General features: G+C 39.1%; 1 protein-coding gene across 1 annotated transcript in view; it reads left to right on the top strand.

The window, feature by feature from the left end:
* LOC122805519 (glucosylceramide transporter ABCA12-like) overlaps window positions 1-16252 on the top strand; it is a 201447-nt gene that overhangs the window by 59669 nt on the left and 125526 nt on the right. Inside the window, exon 2 of the mRNA XM_044075722.1 lies at window positions 5365-5458. Within this exon, the coding sequence (XP_043931657.1) occupies window positions 5365-5458 (94 nt within the window). The remainder of the gene's footprint in view (window positions 1-5364; window positions 5459-16252) is intronic.

Below are 16252 nucleotides of genomic sequence, written 5' to 3'. Positions count from 1 at the left end.
TTCGCTGCTCAAATTTTTTTTTTCAAAGTCACTACCACTCTGTACACTGGAATAACTTTCCTGATGCAGTTTTTATGAAGTGGAATTCATTATATTATAATGGAACTTTCTCATTGGTTCTCGTCAAACTGGTTACAAAGACTCTATCTAAGATGTCCCCTTAATAATAAGATAATCTTTGGCCTGCCAGTAATGAATAATATCTGTAAAACAAGTCTTGCAAAATGTAGTACACCAGTGTTAATGACGTACAAAGGAGGTTGTTGTATTTATGGCTCAGATGTTAATGGAGTTATGTTGTACCAAGTAGATATCATACAAATTGGCATATTATTCTTGCTTAGTGTTACAGAAGTGTGCCTAATAAAAAAGCTAAATGCTATTATGGAAAAAATTGTGGTTTGTGGAAAGTACTGTAGGTGTAGTTTAAGTTTTAGACATTGATGTAATATGTCATACATATTCATATATAACTGATATCCTCATACTCACAGGCAGAATATATACAGATGAGTTAGTTACACCTGCCTGGTGTATTATATCAAAGACAATTAAATGATGAACAAGAAGCCTGGTTACATCAGAACAGCTTAGTTATAGCCATAGTTTCTAAAAACACTGATGAATCTGACGGGATATGGGAGTCTTGAGTGAAAGTTCTCCTCTTGTGGGGCTTTTAGTAGAATCTAGAATAAAAGTTGTTGTTAAAAAAGGTAAAATTAGTAGGGTATTTAAAGTTATTGCATAATAACTATAAGAATCAGTCAGAGGAGGTTAGAAAAGATTGGGAAGACAGAGTGGAAAAGCAATTTGCAAGAGAACAATTAGAGGGCATATGTATGGCTCCCAAGTTTGCAACAAAGTCCAGAAGGATAAGGAGCTTTGCTTGGAAGTATTTACATAGGTATTGTATATACCTCAAGCAGACGTCAAAGAATTTTTCCTCAGGTAGTTATCAAATGCTAGAAGTGTCTTGGGGAAGAAAGATTTAACTGCAAACGTGTTTTAGGAGTGTAAGGACTTGGCAGATTATAAAAATTCCCTACAGAGTACTCTGTCAGAAATATTGGGTGAACAAATGTCTATAACTAAGCCAGCAAATGCACACTTAACAGTGACTCAAAACCCAAACTCATGCACTTCAGAGTAAACTAAACATTTGTTAACAAATGTTGCTGGTTTTATCCATGGAGGCTGCTTGCTTCATTTGCATATCCTGGTTCTGAGGACTGTTCTGGAGTGCACAAATTTTTGGTTTTGAGTTTTTATTCAGTTTAATTATGCTGGCTGACAAAAAAGCAATTACTAGAAAACAGAAATCAAAGTCTAAACCAACTGTACATGAAGTATTGTATATTATTAAAGAGATAAAGGAACCGGAAGAGGGATCTTTAGAAAAGGGAAGGTGCAAATTACATAGAAATAAATGGGAATTGTGGGAACAAGACATGCAGAATAATGTTCAGGAGGGGGAGGAGGGGGGAGTTTAAAGGGAAGGCAGGATTCCAGCAAGTTGTGTAATGTTGGACTGATTATAATTACAGAGAAAAGTTATGTGATGTGTAATGTATGTAAATGGAAAACACATTGACATGTTTGTTTCCTTTTCTGTTAATGTATATTTGCCTATGTCTTAACATATAATTGAATAATGATGTTAATAATATACTCAACCAGCTGATTGGACCCCGTAGTCTCTTTTGCATTCTCAAAGGACTTATGAAAAATGCCACCAATCAAAGATTTCTCTATTAATAGCAAAAGATGTACAGCCTCCAGGTGATTCTGGATGGATGGCAGCTTAATGTTCGGATCTCAGTCTCAAAGCTCCAGAGTACTGTGTTCATTCCTGACCTATATTCAACCATATGCATGAAGTTTTACATGTTCTCTGTTCAGAACTATAGCTAAGTCATCAGGTGTCTGTACAGATCCCCAAACTGCCTCCTTCAATTCAATATTGATTACAAAATGTCTTCTTGAAATAGCTTGCCAGAGTTACATCATCGCACAATGAAAGTTTCAAGTGTCACCATAAATGCAGTATCAACATTCATTTATGAAGCCAGTGCTGTGCACCACCACCATTGACACTTGCCAGTCACATTACCTGACAGATTGCACCTGTGGCATCTGACTCCTTCCCGCTGCCAAAGTTATGGCTCTGTCTCTCTATATCTGTGTTGGTTGTTTTTTTCTTAGAACTCCAGTTTTGTCCCAGCACTGAAATATATGCAGGTAAATTGGCTACACAAAGTTTTCCATACACCTGTTTTATTTACCTTGCCCCTGTGTCCTGGGTTATAGCTAAAAAATCATCAGAGAAGCACTAATAAACTTAATCAGTTAACTAAACAACCAACCAACCAGCAAACAGATAAACTAAATAAATAAATAATTAAAATGATATATCCTGTATTGGGATGAAGCAGGTATTTGCTTCAGAATTTAACACATTTAACAAAGACAGACAAAAAAGTCAATGCACCTTAAATAAAAATAAATAAATAAATAAATAAAAATGAACCATATGCAGTTCACATTTGTTCTGGAATGATGTTGGAACATTATTGTAGTTCCAATTGATGTCTAACATCTGGAAGCATATACTTGGGCATCTCTTAGGGAAAAGTACCCTATCAATTTTAAAGCACATACTTATGATGCCATGTAATGGGAGATGTATGCACTACAATGTGTTAAAAAAAAGAATTGATAATACTAACTTTTTCATGTAAACCTGTAGCATGCAGTACCAACAGGTTTAAGCTGGTGTTTTATTTCACACACTTTTGTCATTTGCTTACACGGGGTAACCACTTTCTATTGTTAATGGAGAATATCTGTAAATAAGGGACATCAGCTCCTTTAACACAATTAGTCTGATTACAACAGGCATAACACAACAAACAGTTATGATGCAGCTTCTATGCAAATACTTAGTAATTCATGGATATTTGGGCAGTCGAGATCTTCACACCTTTCAAAGTCATGAAAGCTGCCTTGTAATAAACTATGAGTATAGATGTTCTGGACAATAATATTGCATCATTTAAGCACTGGACATGACTAGCTGCCTTCTTCTGCTCCACTATCTGTGGAGATAGTATAATATAATCAGTTCATAAACCACTTGATGTTATGGTTACAGAAAATCATCATATTAAGAAACTGATGATAACCTTGTTGGGCATGGACGTGGCTTTTAGGATGGTTTAGAAATAAGTATCCTTGTTGGCTATTGTGGTCCAGCTAAACTATGATGTCTGAGCAATGGAGAAATTGTTTTATTTGAATGAGACCAACAACTTCAGTGGAATTTAAAATGGACGCTGCTTTGATCATTTTCTGTTTCTCTTATGGCAATTGTCCTAAATGTAAAGTGTTAAAGAAATACTGTGATTGCCTTCCGTACAATTTGATTAAATAACTAGAAGACTGCTCAAGCTTTTAGTGAAGATAATATCATTCAGAGTGTTTAGACATATAATATTAATGTTGTCTAGTTTGTTGGTCTTTAAAAAAACTATCATCAAACAAGTATTTCTTCCACAGAATAGATATCATTTAAGAAAACTAATGTGCTAAAATGCTTGTAGTTTTCTTCAAAGAAGATATGTTCAAAACCAACCCCGCACACACATATCACATACTTGGCCACATATGCACACATTCACACACACTGATATCTCTGTTTGCAAAAGGGCACCTACATATATCCACACTCAAAAATAAATGATGTTTTGGTTTTAATTGTAAAACACAAAACACTATTTTTCATTGTTTAGCAGAAACAGCCTTTCTTTGAGAAGAACACTTTTTTCTAAATAAGCTTTGTCAAAGTGCTGTTCTGTGAATCACATACTGACAGATTGTGAAAGAACTGCAGCTGTCCATGTCACAAATAACATACAAGAATGGTTGCTTCATTTGTTACTAACATTACATCAATAATAAAGAAAGTAGTCTAACAGATATCAAATACATTTAAAGCAATACAAATGCACAAAGGAACCAAAGGTGTAACTACTCACATGCCATGCACACCATGGCATCTGGTGTTCCACAGCTGTTGAAGCCCCAGACACTTGGATACCAGTACATAGAAGTCAGGGATTTAGGCAACTGTTAATCTCATATGGCCATCCTCTCCTGCTTAAACTCAAATACTGTCTTTGACAGAGGTATGGCAGCTGTGGGGAGAGAGCAGAGTTGCTGCCCCTTGCCTGCACACAGCATTCAAATTTAGAAAGGCTACCACAATGCCAGTTGGAATGGGAATGCAGGCTGGGATTTTAGGTAGTAATCAGAAGGGGGGGGGGTTAGGTTTAGGGGAGGAGGAGGAGCATTTTATATTTAGGAAGGTGGGAAGGGAGTTTAAGTTTAGGGAAAAGCGGGGAGTTTTAGCATTAGGGATTGATTGAGGTTTTTAGGATTGGGGAGCAGGAAGGGGTTTTATGTTTTGAAAGGGTGAAGGAAGCTTAGAAATAGGGAGAAGGATTGCTGCTTTACTGTCAGGGATCAAATGGAGACTTTAGGTTTAGGGAATGCGAGTGGAGATTCAGGTTTAGGGAGTGAATGTGGACTTGGAGGTGGGATCCTATTCGTATGTTTAAGGTGAGGGAATTTTAAACAGTTAGATTTCAGCTAGGGATATATAATTAGGTAGGGTTCAGTGGTGGGAGAAATCCATAAAACACTATGATCGCACTCTGGGGCTGGTGGGAGTTAGGGTGCTTGTCAATCAGAGTAAGTGGTAGACAGCAGCAAGTGTGTCACAAGCTAGTTGTACTCACATGTAATAGTTCCCACATAGCATGCACTTATTTCCTTTTGAAATACTTGTTTTCATTTTGTGCTGAGATTAATTCTAGAAATCTCTTAATACAATATATTTATTATGGTTTATATATATATATATATATATATATATATATATATATATATATATATATATATATATATTTATTTATTTATTTTTCAGAATACCTGCTTGGATATATATATATATATATATATATATATATATATATATATATATATATATATATATATATATATATATGTATATATTGTTTAAGCGTGCCTTTTATACTGTAAAGGTATGCTAGTCAGAAACATGAACTGGGTTGGGGAGATAGGTGCCACACTTTTGGAGGTAGGAAGCTACATTCTGGAAGCTGATGTACAAATTTAAATCTTGGTTACATCTCTGAGGAAATCCAATAATGTTATAAGGAACATTCTGAATTGGTAATCTGAATTTTGGTGATTAGTTAAAAATAAATTAGATTTTCTTTACTTCAAAAAATTGAGCTGTAATGTCAACAAAACACTAACATTTTGTGTTCTTTTGTTTTGCAGATATGGTCATGTGCTTTAATTATTTGGCCTCTAGCCATATTTATTATCCTGGCAATTGTCAGATACAAGTTTCCTCCAGAACAAATAAATCCATGTAAGTAATAAATCTTTTTGATAATACTTTTGTTTGCTTATTGTTAAATATTTTATTGTGGTACATATTAATTACGTTGGAGATAGTTGTTTTAAGAGTGTTTGCTTACTCTGAACAGTAGCATACCCATGTGTATTTTGATTTACCGAAACTGTAGGAGATAATTAAATACCTTATCTCTGTTCACCTTAAAGAGATGTAGACAAAATGAGAGAGTGACAGAAATTGCATCTGTTGAACTATAATCATGAATGGAATACACAGTAAGGCTGTGGTTTATTAAGTCTAAAACTGACACTAGCATAATGACATCAAGGGATTCCTAACAGCAGACTGTGATATCCAGAGAGTAAAATAGAAAAAAAAGGAAGGTGGTCTGCATCAAACTATTATCATATAGAATGACTGTGTGGAAAGAAAACTAATGAAGACATTAAAAAACTTTTGTAGATGTCTCTTGGAACCAAAAGAGAGATCTGGACGTGTGCAATATGAAAAGTGCATGCTGTGGTCAGTGAAGAAATGCTTTGGTAATAGGAAGTTAACGGCAGGACAGTAAAAAAGTCCCTGGTATTATATGTGATACTATTCAGAGAGCCAGCTTGTTAGCTCTCATACCTGATAGGCAAACCAGTAGGCAATGTAAATTTGAAGAGGCCACAGTTGCCTGAGATCTGTGTGCTTACGTAAAATGGTATGTTAGTCTTTTCTTAGTTAATTAACATGAAATGCCTGTTTTCTAGATAGTTTCTGAAGTTCTGTACATGTGACTTTAATGGTACTTTTCCGTTATCAGGGCAACACTTACTCAAAATGAGCGCTTGGAATCTTAGCAGGTGCTCGCACTGATTTCATGGCTGCTGCTGAAGTGGGCCACACACACACTTACTTTCCTGTCAGAGATGTTGCTGTCAGTGATAATTATTAAATTTCATGCATAACGGAAAAGTACCAAAAAAAACACGACATCACTGGTCGAACTGATGAGTATATAGACTGACCGTATTCCATTTACATGCTGGTGACGCTGTTATCCATAGTAAAATCTTTATGAACTTCAGCGATCCATTGTAAACATCATCCTTCTTTTAGTTATGTATCTGTGTGGTTCATTGGTTATAGCTAAAAACTTCCTTTTGGAACAACCCTTTAGTTTCAAAAACAGAAAACTGGTTTTGAACAGTAAAGACCAAGTACCCAAGAAATCTGTGCATCCACCCACAGACATTATAATGAGGTGCAGCATTCCAGTTGTAGGTATTACTTCACTTCAAACTTGCAATAATTTACCGGCAAAATTATTTTAACAAGGCTACCTTAGTTTGGCAGCATTTACCACCACTGATATGTCTAAGGAGGCTTTTCGAGCTACTGTTTGCAGCTGACATGCAGTGTCTGAAATGCAATCCACGTTTGTATTAATAAACTGTGATCCCACTTCAGTGGTTTAATTCTGTGTGTTCCAAACTGACATACACAAAGGCTATTCACATGAACACCAACTGTTTGGATTTAGGCTACTATTTTGCTGCTGTGACCGAATACATTTAATTAAAACAAGGAAATAAGTAATGATTTCACCAAGTAGTAAATGCCTTTTAGAAAAGCCCAAACTTTTCTGATGTTGGGCCGATAATAGAAAGCGCTCATTAGAAGTGTTGCCCCGTTAACGGAAAAGCAGCACTTTAACCTATTTACTTAAAAGATTTGGAGGTAAAATATTGAATTCAGGGTTAACATTGCTGAGTTTTTAAGACCACTGCTTTCCCAGTATAGTGCTTTCCCAGTATAGTGCTTTCCCAGTATAGTCCCATTTTCATCATTATAAAAGTGTAATTCAGACAATGATATAGGAGGCAATAGACTTCTGGTGTGTCTTGTTCATCTAGGGAAGTAGCTGCCATCCTGCCCTTGCTCAATCCTCATATCACTTGCTTGCCCCATTCCATCTGTCCCATGCTTCTTTGAAATATTTTGTCATTTGATTTTTGACAGACGAGTGCCAGTAAGAGTGAAAGGGAAGGTCTACAAGAGGGTAGTGAGACCAGCTATGTTATATGGGTTGGAGACAGTGGCACTGACAAAAAGGCAGGAGTTAGAGCTGGATGTGGCAAAGTTAAAGATGTTAAGATTTGCACTGGGTGTGACGAGGGTGGACAGGATTAGGAATAAGTATATTAGAGGGTCAGCCCAGGTTGGAAGGTTTGGAGACAAAGCCAGAGAGGCAAGATTACGTTGGTTTGGACATGCTGAGGAGGGATGCAGAGTATATTGGGAAAAAGATGCTAAGGATGAAGCTGCCAGGTAACAGGAAAGGAGGAAGGCCTAAGATAAGGTTTATGGATGTGGTGAGAGAGGACATGCAGGTGGTTGGTGTGACAGAGCAAGATGCAGAGGACTGGAAGAAATGGAAACAGTTGATCCGCTGTGGCGACCCCTAACGGGAGCAGCTGAAAGAAGAAGAAGGTTCATAGTTTTTTTCTAGGCTATCAGCCCTAGGGCCTATACAAGCCTAGCCAAACAATTCCCCAGATAAAAAATATTTACTTCCCTGGACCCCTGTCTAGCAGGGTGGCTGATGTGATCCCCGGGGTGAATTTCCTATCTCCCATCCAATCGTCAAGGTTCCTTTTGAAAAGGGCCAAGGAGGTGCTCTGCTTGACATGTATGGGCAGTCTGTTCCAGAGTATGGGGAGTCTCTGGGTCAGAAACCTATCCTTCCAGCACGTTTTGTTCATTGTGATGACAAGATTTAGATCCCTGGAGTGTGTGTCTCTGAGGGATTGGGATTTCTTTTAGAGCATGTCCAACAGCTCTGGATTTGACATGGCCTTGTATGTTAAGCAGAGATCGCCTCTGAGTAGACGATATGCCACAGAGTATAGCTGGAGTTTTTTAAATGGTCAGCATAGGGCATCTGCTTTAGGCCTGTGATTCTTTTAGTGAGGTATTTCTGGGGCCTTTCCAGCTGTTACAGATGTCTTGTGAGGTACATACCAAACAGGGCATTGTTCTCTATAATGGGTCTAATGAGGGATGAGTACAGTGGGACAATGACCTCCTTTTGTCTGGATGAAAAGGCCTTAGTGATGAGGTGTGCCACGCAGAAGGATTTCCTGACTGTTGTGGCAATGTGGTTATCAAAGGTGAGACCACTGTCCACCTGTGTCCCTAAGTTTCTCATCACACTTTCGGTGTTTAGTGTACTGCCACCTATGTGGTAATCCATGGGTACATGTTTTTTGCCAAAGGGGATAACTATACATTTCTTGGCATTAAGCTTGAGCCCATGGCTCTGGCACCAAGCATCTGTTTCTTTAAGGCCCTTTTGTAGAATATCCACATAATTTGGGGATTCAATAATGCCTCCCAGTTTGCAATCATCTGCAAACTTTGTTAGCCAGAGTCCCTTAGTGTTGGCTTGTACTTCAGAGAAGTAGATGTCAAGCAAGAGTGGTCTCAGGACTGAACCCTGAGGTACTTCACTTGTCACTTGTCTGGAGCTAGATTTGTAGTCGGCTACTTTTACAGTCTGGGTTTTGTCAGTAAGTCAGTTGGCAACCCATTGAGTGACGTAGGGATTTATGGCCAGCTTAGTAAGTTTATCTATGATTCCAGAGTGGGGGATGGTGTTGAAGGCCTTGATAAGGTCCAGATAGGCTGTGTGAACTGCCTTACCCTCATCCACAGCTCTGGAGACTGATGTGAAGAAGTCAATCAGGTTCAGGAGACAAGATCATCCCTTCAAGAACCCAAACTGGGTGGGGTCCCGTCTTTGAAGGTTGCCAATGCCTTTGTTTATAGGTTACATGATAATGCGTTCCATGCCCTTGCAGATCGGGCTCATCAGACTGATGTGATTGTAATTCCTGGGATCCAAGGTGGATCCCCCCCTTGTGGAGTGGGATAACTGTAGCTGTGCGTCACTCAGTGGGCACGAAGCCTAAGGTGAGGCTATGATTAAACATGACACTTAGGTGAGGTGCCAGTTCATTTTGTATTCATGTAGTACACAGCCCGGGAAGTCATCTGGTCCCATGGATGCTGTATTCTTAGCTTTGGAGAGTGCAGTTTCTACCTGTGTGGCCATGATTACCGGAATTTGGCAATCTTTTGGTATTGAGATGGGCCCTTTAGGGGGTGAGAGGGGGGTGAAGTTGTCACTAAAGTGATCTGCCAGGATATTGGCAATATCCTTGGGATCAGTATATTTAATGCCATTCTGTTGCAGCTCAGAGCAGATCTGAGCATTGCCATTTAGATTCTTGACATAACCATAGAATGCATTGTGGTTGTCTTTGGACTCTTTGGCAATTTTATTTTCGTAACTAGCTTTGGAGGATTTTATGAGGGATCTCAGCTTCTTACTGAGGCTGGTAAAAGAGTTTTTTGCATCCTGGGATATTCCTCTTTTCTGCAACAGTTTCTTCCTTCTGTTGTATAGTTTGTTTATGGCAGGGGACCACCAGATTGACTTCCTTTTTTTTGGAGGGCAGTGTTTTGGTTCTGTTTGGGATGGCATGATTCATGCACGAGTGGATGTGCTCGTACAGTGCCTTAGTGTAGGATTCAGCAGTTGAACTTTCAGCTCCCATCTGCATGGGTGCCATGTAGTTTGTCACTTCTGACTTAAGTAGCATGAAGTTGGCTTTGGAGAAGTTTTTTACGGAGGTTTCCTTACTGGGGGGTAGGGGTGGGATGTGGATGTCAAGGGTGATTTGCTTATTTTCAGACCTGACCAATGAGGCGGTGACCACTGGTGTGGAGAATCTATCTCCCGTGTTGGTAATGACCAGATCTAAGATATTGGAGCCCCTGGTGGGACACTGGATTAGTTGATCCAGGGTGTTGGAATTTATGAATTCCAAGAACCATTGGGAAAAGGTTTTGGTACCTGAGTAGTTTTCCCAGTTAATAGTAGGGTAGATGTAATCACCCAGTATTAGGTTGGTTGGTTGTATCTTAATATTTTCCAGTATGTTTAGAAAGGTGTAGTGAGAATCTAGGGGCATGGTGAGGGATCTGTAGTAAGCTACAATTTTGATTGCAGTCTTACCTAGTGTTAGTTGCACCGGAAGAATTTCAGATGCATTGTGATGGGCAACTAGCCTGGAGGTGTGAATATCATTTGTGAATATGGACACTCCTCCACCTTCAGTGTTTTGGTCTTGGTTTGGTGGCCGAAAAGTGTGGTAAGAGTCATAGCCTGATATTGCAGGGGTGCTCTCTGGAGTCTTGAACCAGGTCTCAGTTATTGCACAGATATCAATGTTCTCCATTTTTAGGAGTGCCTCAAGAGAGTGCATTTTGAGGTTTAGACTTCTAGCATTGAGTAGCATTACCTTCAGATTTTGCATGCTTGTATCTGTTACAGTGGTGGTTTTGTCCTTTAAACCTTGCCTAAAAAAGGCACTATAGGGGCGGCAAGAGCTTTAGCCAGTAACCTTAATCCCAGGGGTGACAGGTGCAGACCATCTCTGGCAAAGCCTCATGGTTTGTCGATCATGTCATCCCAGGCAGACAGATACTGGATCCCCTTTGAATGACACCAGAAGTTTAACCAATTGTTGAGGTCAATCATTTTGTTCTTGTACTGTGGTATCATTCTGGGCGAAGGCAGGATGCTACTCAGGGCTATGGTCATACCTGCCTGGGCCACATGATTCAAGAGCTCTTCCATGTCTCTTTTCACATAGTCTAGGGAGGTACATCTCAAATCATTCACTTCAACATGGACAATGACAAAGTCGTATTTGTACTTGTTGTGGAACAACTTGAGTGCATGCGTTATGTGACGGATTCTGGCACCCAACAGGCAGCTGACTGTAATTTTCTACTTGCTCAGTCTGGTAAGTGGGACATCAGTGTGCCTGACTATAGAGTCACCTATGACTAAAGTGTTGGGTACGTTGTCTTGCCTTAGGGGCTGTTGTTGGGTGGCACACTGGTGTTGTGAGCTATGTGTCACTTTGGTTGAGACTGGTGTTTGTTTGCAATTCAGCTTTGGAGGTCCTTGTTACTTGGACAGGTTAATGTTAAGGGCCTCCGCATATGTGGGTTTAATGTTGCTATGTGTGGGTGTTGATGATGTGGGTTTTGAAGGGCTATGTGTTGCTTGAGGTGTAGTGCAGGTGTTAACCTTCTCCTCTTGACTGTCTAGCACAATCTTGGTTGGAGAGAGCTTTGCTTCCAGTTTGGCTATGTAAGTGCATCTCTCACAGGTTGCAGTGTTGGGTGGTAGGAGGGGAGGGTTATCTGTGTACATGAGGCAGTTGTTTCATTGCCCCAGTATGCCCACATTCACCAGGTGTACAGGAGAAATCACCAGAAGCTGACTCTTGGACATGCCTGTTTAGGTGCTTTTTTGTAAAATACAAGAGCTGTTTAACCTTACCTTTGCAACCTTTCCAACTGAGCATTCCAACATCTAGTCATTTAGAAATCGGTCCTTTCCAGTTGTTTCCTCCTTACGTATGCTCATTATGTCCCATAGTAATCTTGTGCACTCACTTTATTTCTCCCATTTTGTTCCTTTCTTGTGACATTTACAAACTATTCAGCCTATCTTGATAATCCAGCTCTTGCTTACCTCATACTAACTAGTGAATTGGACTGCCAGGATAAACAAGCCCATGCCAGCTGTACACATGCTGCCTCCCCAAGCTATTCCACCATGTAAACAGCTAATTGAACGCAGGTTGCCTGAGTCATAGAGCTTCATCCCGATGTGCCGTAGAGGTGATTTTGCTCCCATTTTTACCAAGATGTGACTACTGATTATTCCATATATTTTGTCCCCCCCCCCCCCACAGCTGGCAACGTTATTGATCCTGTGCCACTGACATTAGCAAAATCTTGAAAATGGACAGTCATTGTGACATACCGATTATAAGACTTATATATCAGTGAGAAATCAGAAAAGCATGTTGATGAATATATGCTGATGGGCTATTAACAAGTAACTCCAAATGATACAACCTCTGCGAGTATGGCAGCTGCAGGGTCCCAAAGAGAAAAGTGTACAAGGCAAAACACTAACACTGAAGAAGGCTTTGTTTGATATTTGCCGAAACCGGTCTGTTTTTTTAAGAACCTCAAATCAATAAATTTACTTTCAAGGTGCCTTGTATGCTGGTCCTGCTTCTTTTTTTGCCTATTAACAAGTAAGCATTATAGTTATGTATGAGCATTATTGACTCCATCCTGCATAGACACCTTAGCATCTTCTACAGCACATCGCTGCTTTCATCCAGCTTCACAGAAAGCATTGTCTTACAAAGTCTTCACTCTGCTGAGTGTACATCAACCAGATTCAATGTTTGGAAAGAAAATGGATTACTCTCTTAAGATTGCAAATGTTCCGTATGAGGCTTTAAGTACATTTTTGATAAAGACACTGATAATGCATTCCCTGCAATCCAGGTGAAGCATCATTTTAGATTGTGCAAGTATATGAGAGATCTTCTAATGCCTTAAATAACATGGGCTTAAAAATCAGTGGATGCCCAATTAAATAATATGTCAAGCATCTTGGATATATAGTCAATGGCACTTAGATGAATGTCAGGATTGTGAAAATACATTGTTTTTATTTTCAGTTACAACATTATAATATATATTCCCAGTTTAGATGTTTCCATAAAAAAATTTGATTACTTTATGTAAGGATTTAAGCAAATATGTTGCTAAAACTTCACATGAGCATTGAGCAGACAAATCAAGGCAGAATATGAAATTGAATGAAATGTGACATATAGCATTCCATTTTTAAGATCGGTATTTTTCTTCATTATGTGTTTTTATGATTAGCTGTTCTGAGAAATTGAAGATCTTTGAAAAGTTTCAAATTGCTCTATAATAAGTAAGTGTCTGATTAAAGGAACCCACTTGTTGCATGAATGTTATCAGTTCCATTGATTAAAAAAAGTTTGTTAGCGGAAGATACAGAGACACAATGGTCTTCAGGTAATAAGGAGGAGCGATCTTGCATTGTGGTTGTGTTTGGTCAACAAAGGTGACAACTAGAGTAGTTCCTGAATACCAAGTAACAGCTGAAATTACTTTTGTTGGGTTTCAGAAATGTAAAATTAATGTTGGATATATTCAAGATGAACAATGAAGATATATAAGCCCAACTGTAATTTTAAAAGAGGAAGAGAGCAAAGCTATTACTCAACTATCATGCATGATATTAGTTACATGACCAGTAAAATAGTAATACTCAAGAGGCTAAGTACAGGACTGGTGGCCTGAATCTTATGCGAATTGCTGAGAGGGCAGAGGGTTAGGTTTACCAGCATTCATCATAAAGGAGTTATATAGGGAACAGCCTGCTTTATGTACAGAATGGCTAGTCAGTGAAAGTTAACTCATCAGATGCCTCTAGTTGAGAGCTCCACTCATTAATGAATTGAGAATGTGTAATCAAGATTAAGGGAAACAGTCTTGTATAAAGAGTTTATACTGTTTCGCCTTCTCAATGATGTGCAGTCTGGGAGTTAATAAATATAAGTAGCAGGAGGGTTTGTAGAATGCAACTGACAAATGGTCGGCGCAAGGGGCAAACGCTTCAGTGCTTTTCATTCCATTTCAGTGTTTTCACTTGTACTGAAGGTACAGTAATGTTCATGTTGTGTTACTGGAGATATCCAGCAAGGCAAGAGTCATTGACTCAGTAGTACAAGATGGCCGTGGGGGGCGGATTCATTACTTTTGAAATGCCTTGAATTATGCTGGCAACTTCGAACTGGAGCTTGTTTCTTTCCAGGCCTTAATTAGGTATATTCCCTATCATGTATCCTTAAGTTAAAAAGTTTGAAGAGATGAGTTTGTACATCTATTTGAGCAGTTAGGGACACATGTAATAAATATAAAATGCATACATATTAATATTTATATTTACAGCCACATATATTTACATACAAGAAATAATACTTATTACGCCTATCGAGGCATGGCTATGTCAAGTAATATTATTGCATTTACTTTTGGTAACAGATTTATCTATAGATATATATAGTGTCAGTTATAGATACATAAACACATGTATATTTACTTAAATTTATTATTTTTCATTTTAATTTCATGGTTTAATTGTTAGGTAGTGGGGGATGGCTGTGTTCGAAGATATAATATATTGCATAAATATAATATATTGTGTAAATGTTATGTGTTTAAAAATTTATATACATTTTACTTTGTACTGATGAATTATCATTATAATTTTACTTTGTATTGTCGTGGTGCTGCGGTAACGTTGTCGCCTCATAGCAAGACGTTGTCCCATTCGATTCTCAGCTAGAGCATCTTCTGTGTGGAGGCATACGTGAATGGGGCGTGCCTTCATTGAAGGTTGTGCATCAGGGCTGGTAACCCGGTACCTAAAAATCCACTACCAATTATTAACGGATCGGAGTTCCACTGTGGCGACCCCTAACCGGGAAAAGCCGAAAGACACAAACAAACTGATGAATTACTATTACAAGAGTTAAATTAAATTAAGTATGTACTGGTAGTAGAGTTACCTTGTGTATTCAGCCACAGGGTAGAAGTGATAGGGTTGCATTTTTGAGTTTTATACAATTTAGTGTTTTACTCACTTACTTTGATGTACTTAATTAACTGCGGTGGTGGTGCTGCAGTAGCGTTGTCACCTCACAGTAAGACGTTGTCCTGTTCGATTCTCAGCTAAAGCGTCTTCTGTGTTGAGACATGCATGAATGGGCGTACCTTCATTGAAGGTTGTGCGTCAGGGCTGGCAACTCGGTACGTAAAAATCTACTGCCAATCATTAGCAGACTGGAGTTCCGCTGTGGCGACCCCTAACCGGGAAAAGCCGAAAGATGCAACAACAACTTTGATGTACTTAATTGACTAATTGCCATTGGTAAATCATGTGACTTTTTAAATTGCGGTTGTATATTTAACTTGGAGGATAATGTGTTTTGATTTTATCTGAAGAAGTCCTATCAGTGAGTAGGACGAAAAGCGCTTATTAAACCTTTTATACTGTGGTGTACTTTTGATTCGACGTGGTTTATTATTCACTCACCATTTGGTAGGGACAAAGACTGAGGTGAGGCTGTGATTGAACAGGGCACACAGGTGAGGTGCCAGTTCACTCTGCAGTTCATGCAGAACACAGCCAGGGATATTGTCAAGTCCCATAGAAGCTGTATTCCTGGCCTTGGACAGTGTTGCTTTGACCTGTGCAGCAGTGATACTGGGTGCCTGGCAATCTATTGGTATTGTGACTGGTCCCTTGTGGGGGGGGGGGGTAAAGTTGGCACTGAATTTGTCAGCCAGCATATTGGCAGTATTTGTTGGCTCGGTATAAGAGATACCATTGTGCAGTAGTTCAGAGCAACTCTGGGTATTGCCGTGGAGATTCTTTACATAACTATAGAAGGCCTAGTGATTGTCTTTGCTATCTGCTGCAATTCTGTTTTCATAGCTAGCTTTAGAGGATTTGATGAGGGATCTCAACTTTTTGTTAAGGCCGATAAGGGAGTTTTTCCAATCTTGGGACTTCACCTTATTCCGTATCAGTTTCCCCGTTCTGTTGTAGAGTTTGTTTATGGCAGGGGACCACCAGATTGGCTTTCTTTTTTTGGAGGAGAGTGTCTTGGTTCTGTTGGGTATGGCGAGATCCATGCATTTGTGTATGTGTTCGTACAGTGCACTAGTGCATGATTTGGCTGTCATGCAACTGATCTCCATTTGCATGGGTGCCGTGAAGTTAGCCACCTCTGATTTTAGGAGGCCAAAGTTAGCTTTAGAGAAGATTAAGTGATT

Source organism: Protopterus annectens, chromosome 6.part1 (assembly GCF_019279795.1).
Source record: "Protopterus annectens isolate FY-2018-M chromosome 6.part1, PAN1.0, whole genome shotgun sequence".
Classification (NCBI taxonomy): Eukaryota; Metazoa; Chordata; order Ceratodontiformes; family Protopteridae; genus Protopterus; species Protopterus annectens.
The sequence above is the reverse complement of the archived record's forward strand: the minus strand, read 5'-3'. Positions and strand labels throughout refer to the sequence as shown.